The sequence below is a fragment of the Trichomycterus rosablanca genome, chromosome 20 (assembly GCF_030014385.1).
Source record: "Trichomycterus rosablanca isolate fTriRos1 chromosome 20, fTriRos1.hap1, whole genome shotgun sequence".
In the NCBI taxonomy this organism is placed as follows: Eukaryota; Metazoa; Chordata; class Actinopteri; order Siluriformes; family Trichomycteridae; genus Trichomycterus; species Trichomycterus rosablanca.
The window spans coordinates 8,733,639-8,755,709 of NC_086007.1; the positions used below are offsets into that span (position 1 = coordinate 8,733,639).

The following is a 22,071-nucleotide window of genomic DNA, read 5'->3' on the forward strand; positions in this document are numbered from 1 at the left end:
AATGGTCAGGACTCTCCCAGAACCACTACAGAGTAGGTATTATTTCGGTGGTGGGTCGTTTGGGTAAGTGGAGCTGATAAAATTGACAGTGAGAGTAGAAACAAGGAGGTGGTTTTAATGTTATGGCTGATCAGTGTACACCTTTCCAGCGCTGGCTGAGAACTGAGACTATCCCATGACCCTTCTGACACACATAAAGTCGCTGGCTGTTTCTTTGAGTCATGTAGGGTCTGATTCATCTGGCGAAATAAAGAAAACATCCTTAACAGGCTGCCAGTCCATCACAGGACAGACACACGGACACTTTTAAGTAGCAATTTTTACATTTACATTTTCGGCATTTAGCAGACGCCTTTATCCAAAGCGACTTACATTACAGTTACAGTATACAGTCTAAGCAACTAAGGGTTAAGGGCCTTGCTCAAGGACCCAACAGCAGCAACCTAGCAGTGGTGGGCTTGAACCAGCAACCTCTTTGGACTTGAGCACCTTAAAGAAACACACGGACACAGAAAGAACATGCAAGTTCTACACTGAAAGGACCCTGGCCACCAGGGTGGTGAATTCAAACCCAATTCCTTCATGCTGTGAGGCAATAGCACTACCCACTGAGCCACTGTGGAACCACACACACAGAGTTGCTGCCCCCAACAAATTTTTTTTTGTTGAAAACCTTAGATCTAGAGAAGTGTGTTCTAATTATTTATTCACTTGAAGAGTTGCAGAGATCCCAAAACTACCATGTTCCACATGTCTCCTACAAGTGTATGCAAGTGTTTTTCCTTTGATTGTATTGTAGGGATTGAAACCATTTGAAACCATTTAAAACATCTTTTAAATGGCCCTTAGTGTTAGTCTAGAAATACAATTTAAAATGTAATTTGCATATCTGTAAATCTGATATCTGAGCACCACATTCATCTGTAAGTGAAGTGTCCTAATACAGGAGTCAAAGCTTCCTGCAATTTGGATTTGATTCACATGTGTCCTGCCAAATAAGCTCATCCAGAGTGGCTAGCAGTGTGGTCATGTCTGTTTCAGTGCCGCTGGCATATTGGTCTTGGTACTAATGTGTTTAGAGAAGCCAAGAGCTTCCCTCTGTGCAATTAGACTGCTTTAACAGCTGGCTGTGGACGCTGGGAGTCTGTGCAGGAAGCGATGATTACGGGAACTGTTCATGCAGCAGACTGGATGCCGCTACTCTAAAACACTTAGGTCCAGTAAGCACTTTCCTTTAAAGTTAAAAAATCCTAAACACTGGACTATATATAGGAGCTAAATAAACAGGTTTGGGAAGTAAAAGAAGTATTCAGACTAGATATTCAGAATAAAAGTTTGATGTATGTGTACTCAAGTCCAGGGCATTATTGTATTTTTAGAATACTGTTACATTAATTATGCTTTTCCAGTCTGAATACTTTTACATTTTCAACATTTAGCAGACGCTTTTATCCAAAGCGACTTACAATTATGTTTTGTATACAATTTAAGCAATTAAGGGTCCCAACAGTGGCAACTTAGTGGTGTTGGAGCTTGAACCGGCAACCTTCTGATTACTAGTCCAGTACCTTTATAGCTGAGCTACCACTGTGGTGCACATTTTACTATGGAACAGGAGACTTTACACTTTAATAACACTACCTTTTAATCCCTGAATCAAAACATCAAGCCATTTGTGTATAATTATAATTATAAATATAATTATTTATGTCAAAATATTTAATATTAAGCCTATTAAGACATTACAATATTAACATATTAATATATATAATATTAGTTATTTAATTAATTATATAATATTAATTATTTAATTCCTATTAAGGTATTTTGCATAATTACAAAAACAAATTAAGAAATATAGGGCGGCCTCAGAGATATAAAAAGTAAAGTGTGTGGCACACAGCAACATAGGACTTTAAGACTTGGGTTTGGTCTTCGTAACGAGTTTCACATGTTCTCCCAGTTTTCTCCTACCTTCTATAACAATGTGAAGACTGGCTATGACAAATTACCCTCCATTTTTAAAGGTGTGTGAAAGATATAACGTGTGTGCATAAATGAATATTTATAAATATTTTAAGGACTTTATAATGTGTTTTACAACAGTGGTCCCCAACCACCGGGCCGCGGACCGGTCCGTGGCCGCACTGAAAGAATAAATAATTAAAGTTGGCTACAAGAGCAATTAAAAAACTAACTTTATATTTAAAAAGACCAAAGGGTGCCACCGGTAATGGAATATAATATTATAATATGCGCTTGGCGAGGGAGTCTGAAGCAGCAGCGTTCACCAAAGTTCCTAGGGGGAACTGAATGTTTCCAAATGGAACAAAGCAAAAATAAAAAAACAGATCCTCGAGTTTGTTAACACAGTGGCACTCCCCAAACTCCACAGAACCGCCACCGTCAGTAACACTGAGGAACAGTGTTGAGTTATTAGTGTGCCTTTTCAAAATGGATTTCCAATTTTTTTTTTTATATGAAACACTGACAACCAGTTAGGAGAGTGTATTTAGAATTTAGTCATTATTATTCTTTTAAAGTATTTTGTCAAAGCTGATACAAAAAAACATATCCTAGAAATCAAGAAAAATCTTGTGAAAAAGTGACATTTCTGTATTCCAGTAGCACTAATCTCCATACTAACGCAAAAAAAAGAAAAAAAGAAAAGAACAACTTAATTCAATAGAGTCAATTTGCGTAAAGTTCTCATTTGGTCCATGTGGGTTATAAGCAGCAGCAGTTAAAGAAGAAAATAAAAACCCTTGTCTTTTCTCAGCTGAACCTCACAGGATTTATGTCTTTTCTGTGAAGCATTAAAGTTTGCTCATGAAACTACTTTGCCTTTTCACACAATAAGTTGAGACATATTTAGGTCAAGCTGTGAATAAAGTCTTCAGACCAGCTACATTATTGTAGCAAGACAAAAACCTCTGGAGGATTTCGTCAAATATCTGCAATACACTCCAACAATTAAGATTTCTGCTGGGCTTAGAAGATAAAACGAATCAACCACTTAACATCTCAACATCATGCAAAACTCCAAAAAGATGGTAACTCAGTTTAAAACTGAACTCCAGACCCTGAAGCCTCTACGAATACTTAAACAAGCTTAATTAATTGTTACATTTAATTACTGCAATTACATTTACTGCCTTAGTCATTAGGCGACTGTAATCTATAGTAATCTGCCACTGCGAGGCCCTTGAGCAAATCCTGACCCCTAAACCCGCATCTAGCAAATGAGGAGGATAGCTTGATATAGAGTGGATATAACCACTAAATTTTAACAACTAGATTTTGTTTTTTGGACTGTTGGAACACCCAACAAATTCATCCTCCTGGCTGATTGCTTAAGGTTGTGGTAAAGAAACAATAATTGATGTTTAAAATTTATATATTTAAATAAGATGTGCTCACAAGACCACTGGCTTCTCCTGATTAAAGATTCAGGGACCATTAAAGGAGGACCTTCTAGCCAACTAAGGGTGCACAGACCAGTGGTTTAAAACCCCTGCTTGAAGATGTCTAGTTTAACTCACCAGTATTTCAACTTAAAAAAGTAAACAGATTAGGTACGTGTGTTAGAGCAGAGATAAAAGCAAACTGTACTTAACCTTAGGCCTCCAGAACTAGTGCACTAGTGCACCAAGTGTGTACTATAACATGAATGATTAAAAACCTTACCAGAGAGTAAACTTATAACTTAAATTTGCTAAGTGGCTTCCAATACAGTGGCACCTTGAAACTCAACGTCAATTGGTTCTGGGAGTTACACTGAGTTTAAAAGGCATTGAGTTTCATGGTATTTTTTCCCATAAGGATGTATGGGAAACCGGTTAATGCATGGTCCCATGGAACTGCATATATTTTATTAAATGAATATTATATTATATATATATTAATAATAATATTATAATATTATATTCCATTACCAACAATTTATTCCTGTGGAACTGGAATCGAATCAGGGAGCTGTGCTCTTATCGCTGGTAAAGATTCATTTGTTTTGCTCACTCTATTTAATTATGGTGTTGTGCGTAAACAACTCCAAGAATCAGTGCATTTGATTCAAAGATTCACTCATGGTTCAGGCTTTGAAGAACAGCTGTATAAACCAATCAAAGCTTCCGTATTCAGATTTTGAGTGGAATTTCAGTTGTTTCTGTAATTGTAATTAATCTAATCTTTAGTTAGGTGGACAAACACAGTTGATATGGATTTATATATTCTGGAAATATTCTGAAATGATTATGGAAACATTACAAGATGGCTGGCAAAAAGAAAAACAAGTGGATTATATTCCTAATGGAACAACACACGGATACAGATTTGGTCTCAATTTGAAGAAGAGAAGCTCAGGTAAGCAGCGGTTATGATTTTATGCTGCTGTTTACTGTGCGCTTTCATTTTGCAATGCTAGGAAAATATTATCACATATTGAACTTCTGGAGTTTAAGGTAAAAGTCAAGTTTAAAGGTACACATTTCTCAACAAAGGGCATCGAGTTTCAAATATTTTGAGTTTAGGGGACATCGAGTTACAAGGTACCACTGTATTATGTTTATATCTTTTTTAACAACTTGATTCAACCAGCTTCTATTCATTATAACTACTATGCCCAAAAATCAAACTATACAGTTAAACTTATGAATATCCTCTGCACTCATTTTTCCACTCAATATATTCACAACCAACTTTATAGTGCGATGTCACAAACTTCTTGTCCATTACCCTATTAATAAACCTTAGAGAAATAGAGCTTTATTAAAATGAATGATTTTTTCTTTTTTTATCAGTACAGTTAATGCTTTTTACAAGAAGACTATAAAACGCCACACAGCACTTTACATTTTATTTGTCTGTTGTTAATGGTGTAACAGGTCCATTAGGAATCCATTTAGCTCTGTGTTAGATAGAAGGTTTTAAAAATGGCCATTTACCGTCAATATGAGAGGAGACAGCAGACCGAAGTGGAGGTTTAAGTTCCTAAAGTCTGAATGCATAAAGAATAAGTGATATTTAGTCATTTTATAATGCTGACTAGTACAGTATGTGCTGAAAAATTTTGAGGATGACTGGTCATGACTGGACTGGTTTGTTTAAACTGAGAGTAATGAGCAGTTCCAAGTATGTTAGTTAAGGAACTGCTTTAATGTGTTTTACACATAACAGTAGGATTTCAATCCTGTAAAACAAACCAGATTCTGTAAAACCAACCAGATTCTGTAAAACCAACCAGATCTCAATTAAAATATGATGTCTATAAATTTTCTGTATTAATTCTACAGCGAGCCCACAAAAGTATCTGGTAAGCAGAGATTTCTTGTTTGCATGAGCATGGAGGTGGCACGATGGCTCAGTGGGTAGTACTGTCGCCTCAAAGCAAGAAAATACTGAAATCGATTCCCAAGTAAAGAGGTTCGGGCCCTTTCTGTGTGGAGTTTGCATGTTCTCCCTGTGTCTGCGGGTGTTCTTCACACATCCAGGTGCTCGAGTTTTCTCCCACAGTCCAAAAACATGCAGTCAGGTTAATTGGAGACACTGAATTGGCCTATAGTAGCACAGTGGCTCAGTGGGTAGCACTGTCACCTCGGAGCACGAAAATACTGAATTTGATTGTTCGGACCCTTTCTGTGTGGAAAGCCATGTAGACAAGGGAAGAACATGCAAACTCCACACAGAAAGGGCCCGGACTGCTCCACCTGGGAACCAAAGACCTGCAGTCAAGCCAGCTGGAGCTAACAAATGTGCCTTTAGTGTAAGTGTGTGTGTTTGCCCTGTGATGGACTGACGACCTGTCTGGAGTGTTTCCTACTCTTTTCCCAGTGAATTGGACCCACCGGGACCCTGAATATTATAAAGCGGTCGTAAAACAGACCGACAGAGGAATGCATGAATGAATCATGAGCATGAGATTTATGTAAGCATCTCAGTACATGCACGCAGTACATGCATAAAACCACATGAATTAATAAGTGTCAGAGGACAATATGTGAAGCGTATTTTGCAATAAAATATGCAAGATTGATATAATTAAATAGACCAGAATCAGTACAGTTAGCTCTGAAAATGCATGGAAAGTGTGTATAGTAGAGTGCTGATCTGTACATGTGGGCTGGTACAGAAGTATAATCTGTTCAGACTAGTGTTAGATAAAAAAACACATTAAAATGCTAATATGAACAGCCACAATCAGATTAGAGCAGATAATCTAAATTGGGCACTAAATAACGCAGGGTGAATGTAGCCACAGAGCGACTGAGACTTGATTTTCTTTCATTACATTGTCATGCTCCTGGCCTGACTATCACTTGTGTGGGAGAGGCAACACCTACACCAAGTCTAAATCTGACAACAGCCCTTTCAGCAAAGTACCAGCCGCAAGGTATAAAGTCAGGACATATATGTGTGTATCTGTGTGCATATGTCTCAGATGTACTAAAACACTCTAGTAGAGGTGCTCTCCCTTGTTGAATCCTGCACTAAAATCAATCCACTACAAGCCACTTTGCTCATCCCGCTTATCAGATGAAGACGCGAATGAACGACGAGTCCGCTTCCCTCTTCTACCGCCATGCATTATTTATGAGCAGGTTATCCATACCATGGGGCAGGCAGACTGCCCAAGAAACTGTGCTCCCGAACCATCGGTGTGAGTGAGTGTACCCCTAGATAGCACACATTTATCTTACCTTAAAGCCATTAGGGGCGAAAACTGAAAGAGGCTCCGCCATGATGAGTTACCAACATGAAAAAAATCAATGTGCACCATATGTCTCCCTTAGTGTTGCGCTATTAATGTGCAGCCAACTTATGATTCATTGCGGAGAAAAAGAACAAATTAGAGCATCGTGCAAAAACAGTCCGATTTACTGGTGTCCTGTTTGAAAAATAACAATAATAAAGGGCCTAATATCCATTTCGCTTTTTTGGTTTAATTAGAGATGTAAAGCACTTGGTATTTCAGTGTGTAAAATGTGATGAATAATTAATGTGCAGCATTAATATAAATATGAGCAAGGTTAAAAACGCAATGTCATCGTAAATGTAGATTAATACCAGTCTTTTACCTTAAGACAGGCTGTGTGGTGTCAGATTAAATGCATTTATCTTTTGTAGTAGTTTATCCTGGTCAAGGTCAAAGTGGACATATCTACATATCGGACAAGTTGGGTGCAAATCAGAAGTTGAGTTTACAACAGGTAATGTGGCTGCCATCCTACATCTGGTCACTGTCTTTTTTTTTTCTCTCTTTTAGCGCATCCAATTGCCTGATTGAGTCATGCTTCCTCTCCACCAATGCCGATCCCTGCTCTGATTGAGGAGAACGAAGCTAACCCACGCCCCCTTTGACACGTGGGCAGCAGCCGTATGCATTTTGTCACCTACATGTTGATGAGTGCAATGCGGATCAGCACCGTGTCGTAATATGTATTCCCTCCAAAAACATGCAAAAGGTGGGGATTAGGTACTTTAAGTTAACCCTAAAAGGTGAAAGTAATTGAATGGATGAGTGTTTGGTATTCTGCTATGGATTGGTGCACTGTTGCCTTGGAAAACTGGAGTACCCAACCCCAAATCCAGGATGCCTCCATACAGACAGTGACTGGCAATGGGAGTCATATCTGTGAAATATTGATTGAATGATCATCTGATCAATGTGATGAAACATTCATATCCTAAAGGGGGTAGAGTCTGCTAAAATGGAAGTGTTCCCATCACATATTATGGTCTTCAGAGTCACCGGAATTCAGAGAAAATTATGCACCTGTAAGAGATTGTAAAACAATCTGGATTGTTGTGCTGGATGGATCACTATTATTACCAAAGTACCGACTGAGGAAAAATCTTTTTAAAAGCATAGTCTAGTAATATTAAAGATGTAATAAATCTGTTATCATCGCTTGTGCCGAGCAACACCTGGTAAAATAGGTGCCACTTAGCAGCATGTATTCTGTGGTTTATCCCTTGCCTCTGTTCACTAAAGAGTTTTGCATGCTAGCAGGTTATTAAAATTCTCTCTACTTAGGCAGCTCACTAGATTTTCAGACAGACCCATTTGTCTTCAGAGTCACCAGAATTCAGACAAAATTAGGCACCTGTAAGAGATACAGTGTGCTGGATGGATCACTATTATTACCAAAGTACAAGTAAAAGATATTTTAAAGCTGTTATGCTTGCTTGTGGTGACCAATACCAGGAGCAGCTGGTATAATAGGTACCACTTAGCAGCATGCATTCTGGGGAACAAGGAAACCCTTGCCTCTGTTCACTGTCTGTAAAGAGTTTTGTGTGCTATTCCTGAGTTCACATAGGGTCTTTCTGAAAACCTAGTGAGCTTTCTTCAAAGGCAGCACTTCACGTCATCCTACACACATGTGTTTGCACCCAGGTGGTGCAGCGGGATATTCCGCTAGCACACCAGCGGCGAGATTTTGAACTCCCCATTGCCACTGGTCGACTGGGCGCCGTCTAGCAGGCATAATTGGAAGTGCCTGCAGCAGACATGTCTCTGTTAGGGCAGGATGTACGGACTATGTGGGTGGGGTCTTCAAACGCTGTGTAAGGACCCTGATTAGCAGATAGAGAGGCGCCTGTGCAGAATGCGTGGGTGAAAAAGGGTTCCGCTAAGGGCTGCACGTGGGTCGGAGGAGGCGTGAGCAGCAATATACCCACCTTGACTGCAATCAGGGATCCCCCAGCAGCGGAAGACAAATTGACTACGCTAAATTAGGAGAAAATGGGAGAAAATGCATAAATAAAACAGAAAAAAGAAAGGATGTGTTTCTTGCACAATTTAAGCACCAATGATGCATGTTTATCACATCTCGTACTTTAAGTCTATACAGTAAATAACAGTATTGTTTGTATCAAAGAGGCATTTTAAATGAGCGGAAGGTTAAAAAAGGTTCTAACCCAAATCATAAAGTGTCCGTCCAGCGTGACAAAACACAAGACTAACCAGGGCTAGATGCATGTCTGGGTCAAGCCACAATCTCTTAATAAATACATCTATGTTGATGCTATTTAAACGTGTCCTGCCATTCATTGTATGCATTCAGCTCCAACTGCGAAAGGTCAAATGCAGAGTGGGCTCTTAATTGGCCCCAGGCAATTAAAATGTTGTTATCTTTAAAACTGTTGCATTAATGGACTCATCAAATTGTTCATTAGCCAGGGAGATTCAGACAGCCATGGAGGGTGCATTAGATTGTAAAAGAGCAAAACTTCCATTACAATGCAAAATAAACAATTAACATGCAATTGTCTGTTTAGCGCGGTGACGAGAATGCATTTACATTAGGTCATATTCAGCTCGGAGTTAAGAGAACACAATATTAAAATGATGTACAATGGTAGTTAATTAGGGTTCGAACAAAACAGAAGCATGTTGCACTATTTTGTGCATTTCTGTTAAGCAATAACAATTCTAGGGGAAAGCTGTATTAAGTCCAAAGTGACTTTGACAATCTAGTGTCTACGTACTACATAAACTTCACTCTGCAGTTAATGTCTTTGGGTAAAATAAAGAAAACATATAACATCTATGTAATAATATATATTGTTAAATATACACTGATCAGCCATAACATTAAAACCACCTCCTTGTTTCTACACTCATTGTCCATGTTATCAGCTCCACTTACCATATAGAAGCACTTTGTAGGTCTACAATTACTGACTGTAGTCCATCTGTTTCTCTGCATGCTTTTTAACCTGCTTTCACCCTGTTCTCCAATGGTCAGGACCCCCCAGGACCACCAAAGAGCAGGTATTAATTAGGTGGTAGATCATTCTCAGCACTGCAGTGACACTGACATGGTGGTGGTGTGTTAGTGTGTGTTGTGCTGGTCTTTTGCTGGAGTTTTTGGTCCACCTTGTAGATGTAAAGTCAGAGACGATCGCTCATCTATTGCTGCTGTTTGAGTTGGTCATCTTCCAGACCTTCATCTGTGGTCACAGGACTCTGCCCACGGTGCGATTTTGGCTGGATATATTTGGTTGGTGGACTATTCTCAGTCCAGCAGTGACAGTGAGGTGTTTAAAAACTCCAGCAGCACTGCTGTGTCTTATCCACTTATACCAGCACGACACACACTAACACACCACCACATGTCAGTGTCACTGCAGTGCTGAAAATGATCCACCACCCAAATAATACCTGCTCTGTAGTGGTCCTGTGGGGGTCCTGACCATTGAAGAACAACATGAAAGGGGGCTAACAAAGCATGCAGAAAAACAGATGGACTACAGTCAGTAATTGTAGAACTACAAAGTGCTTCTACAGGGTAAGTGGAGCTGATAAACTTGACAGTGAGTGTAGGTGTATAAATATGTTAATATAAATGTATTACACAAAATGAGTAATAAAAAGCTGAATTCAGTACTTTTTTATGATGAGTGTATTAATCCTTAATGCAAATTTTAGACCTGTGTCTCTGTAATTCTTCTAAGCACAGAAGTTTTGCATGGGTTGTGGAAACAGAGATGACTGTGGCACGGTTCACTGCTCATTATTTCCAGTGAAACTGCTGTTCGCTGTTTTTAGATTAACTGGCAAATCCTTTCAAGTGACTGTCAAGAGTGGTCTGTTTCTCTCCTTCCTTATCATTAGTTTAAGAGCTCACTGTGAAATGAGTATGTATGAAGCCTCTTTACAGGGACTGTTTGTGGTTCAATGACCTCTTCACTTGTGGATTATCGAGATAATTGTACTCAAAGGCATGCTTAAGTTCTGTGGTATGGATCTGTTTTCTTTTATGATTTTTTTGTTTATTTGATTAGATTTTCTTTTACTTATAAATTTTTGACAATAGCCTATTTTTATTTGTTACATTACAACAGGAACTCACTCACTCACTGTCTTAACCGCTTATCCAATTAGGGTCGCGTGGGGGGGGGGGGGGGGGTGTCCCACCTTTCCGATGGGCGCAGGGCACACAGTAACACCTTGGACGGGGCGCCAGTCCATCGCAGGGCAGACACACATACACACACCCATTCTCCTATAGGGGCATTCAGTGTCTCCAATTAACCTGACTGCATGTTTTTGGACTGTGGGAGGAAACCGGAGCTCTCAGAGGAAACCCATGCAGACACGGGGAGAACATGCAAACTCCGCACAGAAAGGACCCAGACCACCCCGCCTAGGGATAGAACCCATGACCTTCTTGCTGTGAGGTGACAGTGCTACCCACCGAGCCACCGTGCCGCCCTACAACAGGAATTACATCTTTTAAATGATATGTGTCAGAATACACAGTGCATCGTAGTTTGTTGCATATGTGGCTGCATAGCCGCAGACCAGTCAGGGTGCCCATGCTTTCTTTTACATCACGCGGATGGCCGGATGCGTGTGTGTCTCTTACCTGAACACATGGCACCAGGATGCACTATGGGAAGAAGGCTAAACGGCGGAGGCAGCGTGATGCTTTGGGCAATGTTCTGCTGGCAACCCTTGGGTTCCGCCATCCATGTAGATGTTACTTTGTTACACGTACCACCTACCTAAGCATTGTTGCAGACCATGTACACCCTTTCATGGAAACGGTATTCCCTGATAATACGCCCTAATGCGCCCTGCCACAAAGCAAATCTGCTTCAGGAATGGTTTGAGGAGCACAACAACCAGTTTGAGGTGTGGATTTGGCCTTAAAATTCCCCAGATCTCAATCCAATTAAGCATATGTGGTATGTGCTGGACAAACAGGTCTGATCCATGGAGGCCCCACCTAACAACTTACAGGAGTAAAAGAATCTGCTGCTAACATCTTGGTGCCAGATACCACAGCACACCTTCGGGCGTCCAGTGGAGTCCATGCCTCGATGGGTCAGGGTTGTTTTGGCAGCAAAAGGGGGACCAACACAATATTAGGAAGGTGGTCATAATGTTATGCCTCATCAGTATATATATACATTTTCACATTTTAGAATGGTTTGATATGGCTGTTCCTGTTAGGGGTCACCATAGCAGATCATTCGACACCGTCTCTGACACAACCCTCATATTTATTCAGGCTTGCTCCGATATGTGTCGCCCCCAGTGGCTAGGTTCACCTAACGCCCCATGCCTGTTTTATTTGTTAGCCTAGCCCAGGACCTTTCCCTCTTCACTGCAAAATGTTCAGTCAAACTAAATGCTCACACTGGAGAGTATAAATGAAGGCTGAGAGTGACAGCACTCGGTCGAACTAAACAAAATGGTTCCACTGTAGGAGTTTTCTTTTCCGACTGTATGGCTCGGGTGATTGGTTAGCTGAAATTAAAGTATTGGCAACAAGTTCTGTCAAAATGTCAGGCCCAGGTCTTTATTTCATCTAGAAGGCATTAAAGATAATGCAGTCGATAAGCTAAGCTGATTATTTGAGCCTTTACTATTGCTTTCTGTAAAATTAATGTCACGGTGCTTTGAGATGTGCATATGTTCAGAACCTAGTGCATGGGCTGATAGGGATTCAGACAGATAAGGACGTGAGTGCACATATATTCTCTCTCAGGTCCCCTACACCTGTGGTTTCCAATTACCAGGCTGTGGACTGCAGCAATGGGTGCATTAAGTTTTCCAGGAAAGAAAAAATATGCACCAGATACAGGCGTACTCTATATGTTACACGTTCGCCGCTCGGGTGGCGGTGCGGTCTATTATGCTATGCCTACCCCTGCTGAGACTCAGGTTGGTAAATGGGGTTTGCACATACACTGATCAGCCATAACATTAAAACCACCTCCTCGTTTCTACACTCACTGTCCATTTTATCAGCTCCACTTATCATATAGAAGCACTTTGTAGCTCTACAATTGCTGACTGTAGTCCATCTATTTCTCTGCATGCTTTGTTAGCCCCCTTTCATGCTGTTTTTCAATGGTCAGGACCCCCACAGGACCACCACAGAGCAGGTATTATTTGGGTGGTGGATCATTCTCAGCACTGCAGTGACACTGACATGGTGGTGGTGTGTTAGTGTGTGTTGTGCTGGTATGAGTGGATCAGACACAGAAATGCTGATGAAGTTTTTAAACACCTCACTGTCAATGCTGGACTGAGAACAGTCCACCAACTAAAAACATCCAGCCAACAGCGCCCTGTGGGCAGCGTCCTGTGACCACTGATGAAAGTCTAGAAGATGACCGACTCAAACAGCAGCAATAGATGAGCGATCGTCTCTGACTTTACATCTACAAGGTGAACCAACTAAGTAGGAGTGTCTAATAGAGTGGACAGTGAGTGGACACGTTATTTAAAAACTCCAACAGTGCTGCTGTGTCTGATCCACTCATACCAGCACAACACACACTAACACACCACCACCATGTCAGTGTCACTGCAGTGCTGAGAATGATTCACCATCTAAATAATACCTGCTCTGTGGTGGTCCTGTGGGGGTCCTGACCATTAAAGAACAGCATGAAAGTGGGCTAAAAAAGTATGTAGAAAAACAGATGGACTACAGTCAGATAAAATGGACAGTGAGTGTAGAAACAAGGAGGTGGTTTTAATGTTATGGCTGATCAGTGTATATACAACGTATTTTCAGAGACAGAGATGCATTTTCATATCTGGAGACTGACAGACAGAATTTGCATTAATTTTTACATAATTCTCAGTTCACAGATATTAACCACATCCATTATTGTAATCAGGAGAAGTTGATGGTTACAGCGATAACTGTATCTCAGTTTCCATATCAGCAAATAATCCATTTTTTAAATTGACACAGATGTCCAGCAAGATCTTCCAACACAATCGCTGAGCATGATCTTATATCTCAGTTATAACAGCTTAAAATTAAAGATTTTTTTTCTGTAATGAATATGATGGTTATTTTTTTGTCTTTAAGTATGACCTCTGAGCAACACAATTACAATACTCACTCACTCACTTTCTACACCGCTTATCCTAATCAGGGTGGCTTGGCGGGCTATCCCAGCTCTTAATGGAAGCAAGGCACTAAGAAACACCCTGAACAGGGTGCCAGTCCATCACAGGGCAGCCACACAAACACATTCACACCTTAACACACACACACACTCATATAAGGGCAGTTTTGTATCTCCAATTCACCTCACTTGCATGTCTTTGGACTGTGGGAGGAAACCGGAGCTCCCGGAGAAAACCCACACAGACACGGGGAGAACATGCAAACTCTTTAAAAGAAGGACCCGGACTGCCCCACCTGGAAATCAAACCCAGGACCTTTTTGCTGTGAGGCAACAGTGCTACCCACCAAGCCACTGTGCCACATCGCTCGCTCATGTTTATTTACAAAAGTATAACAAACTATTTTTCTCATGGTTTCATCTGGTGTTTAGTCACTGTTAAAGTTTTACTAATTTGCTTAAGTTTTATTATATTTAAAACAAAAGATGGCTGTTTGTAAGTATATCTACCATACATGCAAAATGTGCACATATTTAAAAGTGCTCATCAGCAAAAAGCTTGTAGAATCATGGGAGATCACACATTATATAAATTGTATCAAATATTTTAAGCAGTATTTATTTTGTTGACTAAATAATAAACCAATACTATAAACATGATATTTTAATGAAAAAATACAGTAAAGTATACATAAAGGGTTCTAAATGAACAAGAACTCAGGAATACTTTTATGTGACCTGAAGAAAACAGCTCACATCTCTAAGTTTTACCTTTGCTGAAATACAACATGATAAACACTTTTTTTCACACACAGGAACTTACAAAGGGAACAAACCACTTTAGATCGTTTAGATGTAATCTGCAGAAATAATAGCGGCCAGTTTATCCTCCTTGCTCTCCCTCCCTTTACCTCTCCCGCTCTCCTCTCTGTACAAGTGGCCTCTCTTATCAGCTAGTGCTCCCCGAGGAGCCAGCTCACCACTCCAGCCTTCTGCTGACAAAGTCGCTTTGGTTCCTCAGAGGAAGCAGGTTTAAATGAAGCAGCTTACATTATTTACTTCACGCTTTGTTCTTTTTTTTTCTTACCTAGGGATGCCAAAAACAACTCACTGTTTCCTCTCCCTCAGTACTCTTTCTTTATTATTTAATCCTCGCAAGCAGGGAAACTGATATTTGTTTCGTTTTATGGAAGAAAGTCAGCAAGATTTCTGTTAATTATATGTAAGTTGTTTCAGCATGGTACCTTTAAGACAAATACAACTCATGGAAAACTGGCAGATTTTTTGCCCATATGTGAGCAGAGATAAAATTGAAACATTGCAGAAAAGTGGGTGACAATATAAGGATAGAAAAGACAGTCGAGGAAGGTTGTGAAGTTTGTTTTGCCTTTCGGCTTGTAAGTGTGCCAGCACAACAAATGGAATTTTTCTTACTTTATTTGTCAGTGCATTCCAAAAGCTGCTATTCTCCTCTACTGGCCCTTTAATTACCCCTCCCCCGCCCCCACATCTTAATCAGGTGCAATTGGCAGTGCCTGCAGTAGACAAAATTGGCCACTAGTCTGCTGTGTGGGAAAAGACCGGACTAAAAAGAGGCTAGGGCCCTCAACGCTCTGTAAGGATCCTAGTTAGCAGCCCAAGGTACATGTACAGAAGTGGAAGAACGTGGAGATCAGCGTGTGACTCTCCATGTGCAAGACTGGCCTCACACACAAATCCACCACAGTATGGACGGATAAGAAGGGGTCGATGGACTGCGCACGCATCGAAGGGAGTATGTGTTAGGCAAATATACCATTCTTGGACACGACTGGTGTCCCCAGCAGCAGAAGACTAATTGGCTATGCTAAATTTGGGACAAAAAGAAAGAAAAAGTGTACTTTAATTAACTATATAAATCATAGAAATGTGTACAATTGTAGGAAACTAATGTTGTGTTCTTCAAATCTTACTTTTAGCATATATTTACTTCAAATGTGATGAGTAGAAGCACACATTGTTGGCCAGCCATAAGAGCTAACATCATTGGTTTTGATAGGAGGACATTAGTGATTTCCTGGCTGTGTCTGTAATCACACCCTATGTGCTACATAATGTGTAGAGATACTATTTAGTGTACTAGAATGTAGTATGGAGTGCAGCCTGTAATAAATACTGGCATTACTTTAAGCTCTTCTTAGTGTTTATCTTAAGAATTATAATTACATGGCTGAGCAGCTTTACCCAAGCCTATAATTAAAATGCACAGTTCCTAATGGTGGCTTTACTGGTGGAAAGCACACCACTACTGGACTCTGGAGTAGTGTGACTTTTGTTCTTTAAATAAGTTATTTTCTTTTATCTGATTATCACAGTGACCTTATTATTTATTTATACTCACACTTCACCACCAAAAGCATTTTAATCAGTTTGTGCGACTGTCAGTGTGTAACTTGGTGTAGTGTCAGTCACACACCATTTAGTTTTACTCCACCGTAACAATAGCTAATCAGCTCTCATGCCATCACAGAAGATGGCACAACTGGTAAGTTGACATAAAAATACTTTGCTTGCTTAGAAATAGTGCAGTTTTGCCAGGTTTTTGATCCCCTGAGAGAATGTCACTGTGGTTTTGATGTCTCTTGGACACAGTTTTTCTGTCCCCTATGGCTTCTGAGCTCACATTTCACATCTGGACGGTAAAGAGGAAAAACGCCTTGTGAGCTCAGATCCACTGATGTGAAAAAGTGCCAGTGGCGAGTCAGATGGTATTCAGCGGGCAGACATTCATTCAAACGATTCAGACGAGTCCTTAAATCAGATTTAATACTTGGCTTTTAAGCTATGGAAAACATACACCAATCAGTCATAACATTAAAACCACTTTGTAGTTCTACAATTACTGACTGTAGTCCATCTGTTTCTCTGCATGCTTTCTTAGCCCCCTTTCATGCTGTTTTCAATGGTCAGGACCCCCACAGGACCACCACAGAGCAGGTATTATTTGGGTGGTGGGTCATTCTCAGTACTGCAGTGACACTGACATGGTGGTGGTGTGTTAGTGTGTGTTGTGCTGGAATGAGTGGATAAGACACAGCAATGCTGCTGGAATTTTTAAATACCTCACTGTCACTGCTGGACTGAGAATAGTCCACCAACCAAAAACACTCAGTGGGCAGCGTCCTGTGACCACTGATGAAGGTCTAGAAGATGACCGACTCAAACAGCAGCAATAGATGAGCGACTGATGACTTTACATCTACAAGGTGAACCAACTAGGTAGGAGTGTCTAATAGAGTGGACAGTGAGTGGACACGGTATTTAAAAACTCCATCAGCATTGCTGTGTCTGATCCACTCATAACAGCACAACACACACTAACACACCACCACCATGTCAGTGTCACTGCAGTGCTGAGAATGATCCACCACCTAAATAATACCTGCTATGTGGTGGTCCTGGGAGAGTCCTGACCATTGAAGAACAGGGTGAAAGCAGGCTAAAAAAGCATGCAGAGTAGTTCCTGGACTACATTCAGTAATTGTAGAACTACAAAGTGCTTCTATATGGTAAGTGGAGCTGATAAAATGGACAGTGAGTGTAGAAACGAGGTGGTTTTAATGTTATGGCTGATCAGTGTACGTGCTAAAATAAACCCTTGTCACTAAAATTCCAGTGTTGTTTGTTTGCAGAATGCTATATTTCCAGTGGCAGTACTAAAATCTGAGCATACAAGAGAGGCGATACATTATTTCAGATAGGAGAAATCATTTTCACATTCGCACACACACAGACACTTTTACACACAAAATCTTAAATGTCAGTGCAGCAGGCTAATGAAGCTGCTCTTTTCCACCGAGAAACAGCCTAGATTCAGTCAGAAAGACCCAGTCGGTGCCTGCTCCAAATTATGTCCTCCAAAACAGTGAAAAACTACCTGCATCAGTGTTAACGTGATGTGTATAGAACAGATGGAGTTCTGAATTCTGCTTACTTTTCCGGTGAATGACATTCAGAGATTCAGAGACACAGTTGCTGCAGTCTGTTTGTTCAAGAGACTCATTTTAATTGGACAAGCTTTCTATAGGCGTGAGTCCCATATAGCAATATGAAATATTGCATATACACAGCAAACCATATATGCAAAATCCAGACGTCATCAGTACTTATTTGGACCTGCCTTCAGCCTTCGACACTGTAAATCATCAGACTTGCATGGTTTTCTTCATATTTACAGGATAAGTTACCATGGTGAGGTTTTATCACCCTGTAGCCTCACTATAGGAGTTCCTGCAGACTAAATTGCTCGGCTCAGTAATTAGATCCCCTGTACCACTGCTATACAGATAACGAACAATCATACCACTCATATCATCTGTTCTTATCATCTTAAATCTTCATGTTCTGAGTTTTACGGAGGATATCTGCTTTCCTTTTAGACATCTCTTTCTGAAAACAATCCTTCTTATTTATTTATTTATTTATTTATTTTTATACTGGCTTGGAGTAGGCACTGAGAGTGGGCTGAAAAGAGACCCCCCCATTGTACAGAAGTGTACAGGCTTTCAGAGTTTTAATGCTAGGGCAAGGTCATCTTTATATACACCGATCAACCATAACATTAAAACCACCTCCTTGTTTTTCAAGGACTCACTGTCCATTTTATCAGCTCCACTTACCATATAGAATCACTTTGTAGTTCTACAATGACTGACTGTAGTCCATCTGTTTCTCTACATGCTTTGTTAGTCCCCGTTCATGCTGTTCTTCAATGGTCAGTACCCCCACAGAGTAGGTATTATTTGGGTGGTGGGTCATTCTCAGCACTGCAGTGACACTGCAGGACTGCTAGAATTTTTAAACACCTCACTGTCACTGCTGGACTGAGAATAGTCCACCAACCAAAAACATCCAGCCAACAGCGCCCCGTGCGCAGCGTCCTGTGACCACTGATGAAGGTCTAGAAGATGACCAACTCAGACAGCAGCAATAGATGAGCGATCGTCTCTGACTTTACATCTACAAGGTGGACCAACTAGGTAGGAGTGTCTAATAGAATGGACAGTGAGTGGACACGGTATTTAAAAACTCCAGCAGCGCTGCTGTGTCTGATCCACTCATACCAGCACAACACACACTAACACACCACCACCATGTCAGTGTCACTGCAGTGCTGAGAATCATCCACCACCTTAATAATACCTGCTCTGTAGTGGTCCTGTGTGAGTCCTGACCATTGAAGAACAGCATGAAAGGGGGCTAACAAAATATGTAGAGAAACAGATGGACTACAGTCAGTAATTGTAGAACTACAAAGTGCTCCTATATGGTAAGTGGAGCTGATAAAATGGACAGTGAGTGTAAAAACAAGGAGGTGGTTTTAATGTTATGGCTGATCGGTGTAAACGCTCATGATCAGGTAATGGTCAGGTGTCCACATACTTTTGGCCACGTAGTGTAAATTACAATCACAGAATGTCCAACACCTTAACTACTAAGCTAGCACTGCCTTGTGGGACCACTGCCTCATGGAGCGATGCTGTTACTCACCTGGTTTACAATCCACTATAGTTTCCACTACTCCTTTATTGAAATCACTACTTTGCCTTCCTGTCCCAGACAGAATCAAGGTCTTCAGGTCTCAAAAGGCTCTGATCCTGATTATCTGTGCTTCATGATTCAGAAATACACTCCTGCATGCTCCTGCATCTTTAGCTTTAGGGTGCCAGACTTATCCTTACATTTTTAACTTGACAGCATCGGTCCCTGGTCTATCAGGTAATACATTCTGACTGATTATTCAAATTACTTCATGTTATTTCGCCTAAATAACTAAATGTAAATTTACATCTCTTTTGGTGACTAAAAGCCTGTTTAAGCCTGTCAGGATTTTCATACCGTACTGAGGTTTTGATTTATGATTTATGAGCTTGTGTTTGTAAAAACATGCAAATGATTCTGAGAGCTAGATGAGAGCTGGATGCATTACGCATGTTTTCGGCACAATTAAAATGCAATTTGTGTGAACAATCAGGTGTGTATAAAACCTGAAAGAGGCACAAACATGGCAAAATGCAAATTGCACCTTCCAACCTAATACTAATGTGAGTTAAGAAAAACTGGTAGTCAGCACATATTTATGCATATATCTTACTTAATTTGGTTATTTGCGAATTAGTCCAATGTCTTCCGCCTCCCAAAAAACAGGGTTAACTACACCAGGTGTAGGGGCCAGGGGCCAGTGATAGCTCAGTGGTTAAGGTACTGGACTAGTAAACAGAAGGTTGCCGGTTCAAGCCCTGCCACCACCAAGTTGCCACTGTTGGGTCCCTGAGCAAGGCCCTTAACCCTCAATTGCTCATTGTGTTCTGCTCATTGTGTAAGTCACTTTGGATAAAAGCGTCTGCTAAATACTGAAAATGTAAATGTAAATGTACACCAACAGTGGTGATGCTGGGAGTGGTTGGAAGGTCCCTGTTTACCCATTTACAAGTCAGGATACAACAAGAAATCGACTCCATGGACTGTGGGGATACCAGTGTGCTGTCCAATGTCTTCCACCTCCCAAAAAACAGGGTTAACTACACCAACAGTGGTGATGCTGGGAGTGGTTGTCAGGTCCCTGATTATCCATTTACAAGTCAGGATACAAGAGGAATCAGCTCCATGGATTGTGGGGATACCAATGTGCTGTCCAATGTCTTCCGCCTCCCAAAAACAGGTTTAAGTACACAGTGGTGTCGGTGAGAGTGGTTGCCAGGTCCCTGTTTACCCATTTACAAGTCAGGATACAACAAGAAATCAACTCTAGGACTGTGGGGATACCAGTGTGCTGTCCAATGTCTTCCACCCGCCAAAAAACAGGGTTAACTACACCTACAGTGGTGTTTCTGTGAGTGGTTGCCAGGTCCCTGTTTATCCATTTAATTTTGACTTATTGTCTTACTTTGAAAGCAGGTTCTTTTATCAGCAATTTAACATCATCATCATCTTTTATGCTTGATTATTTAAGATCGCGATGGCAACAGGGAAGACAAAGTAGCCCAGACATCTCTGTCCCTTTGGAACTTCAACCAGTCTCTCCGTGGCGTCGAAGCCTTGGGCGCGGCGTGGGTGGAGCGACCGCAGGTGCAGATCTTGGTGGTAGTAGCAAATATTCAGACGTGAGCTATGAAGGGTGAAGTGGAGAAGGGTTCCATGTGAACAGCAGTTGAACATGGGTCAGTCGGTCCTAAGGGATGGGTGAACGCTGTTCGGAAGGGTGGGCCCATGGCCTTCCTTTTCCCCCGGGTCGGGTTCAGATAAAATATGACTAGCAGCCATGTATGAGAGTTACACATTTCCTCTTTTCACTAATAGCCCTGTGTGGCCCTGGATGTATATATTTCTGTCTGTAAATGTGTCTAGCCAATTCCCATGAATACATTTTTCTTTATGTAAAGAATATGACACATGTAGGTAGTTTGAGATGCGATGTGTGTTTAATAAGCACAATACCACAGCCTGTCCAGTTTACATTTGTGTTGCTGGTGCAAACAGTTTAGCACCCACATTGTACTTTTTCAGCAAAGAAATTAAACCCAATAAGTCGATTAAACCCAACAAAGTGGTCTGGAAAACATTAGTCCGCTAGAATGGGAAAAGCTCATAGTCTGTCATTGGTTTCAACATAGTCTGTCATTGCAGTTAACTACACAAACTGCATAAACAATAAGGATAACAGCTTGTACAAGTCAGGTGACAAGACAAGGTGACGAGTCAGAATACAAGACATTGGCATTCTGAAGGCATTAAAGAGGATATCTAGTATGTGTAAGATGTCTTTTTTTATATATTATTCAATAACACTTAATACCCAGCTGTTTCATCTAGTGGTTAACGTTTGCCCAGATCTTCAAAAACACCAGCTATGCTTCAAACCTGTGAAACCGCCCAGTGACACTGACCTTTTTTGTCCCCGAAGAAAAGGGTTTGCTGTGCAGGGTTTGACCACTGGAGGGAGGTGTTATCATTGTAATCCACACGGCAAGTCATGTTCGCTGTGCTACCCTCCACAACTGTCACATTCTGGGTGACGGGAAATTGTCCCTGGCTGCCTGCTGCTGGATGAGAAAGAGAGAGAGAGAGAGAGAGAGAGAGAGACCGGGTGGGGGATAAGAGAATGAGAAAGAGCGAGAGAAATAATTTAGCCACGCTGACAATTGACAGACA

At 40.9% G+C, this 22,071-nt stretch overlaps 1 protein-coding gene across 1 annotated transcript in view; it reads right to left on the reverse strand.

The window, feature by feature from the left end:
- The window catches only part of cadm2b (cell adhesion molecule 2b), a 262,694-nt gene that overhangs the window by 40,115 nt on the left and 200,508 nt on the right, over window positions 1-22,071 (reverse strand). The window contains exon 3 of the mRNA XM_063016545.1: window positions 21,807-21,962. Within this exon, the coding sequence (XP_062872615.1) occupies window positions 21,807-21,962 (156 nt within the window). The remainder of the gene's footprint in view (window positions 1-21,806; window positions 21,963-22,071) is intronic.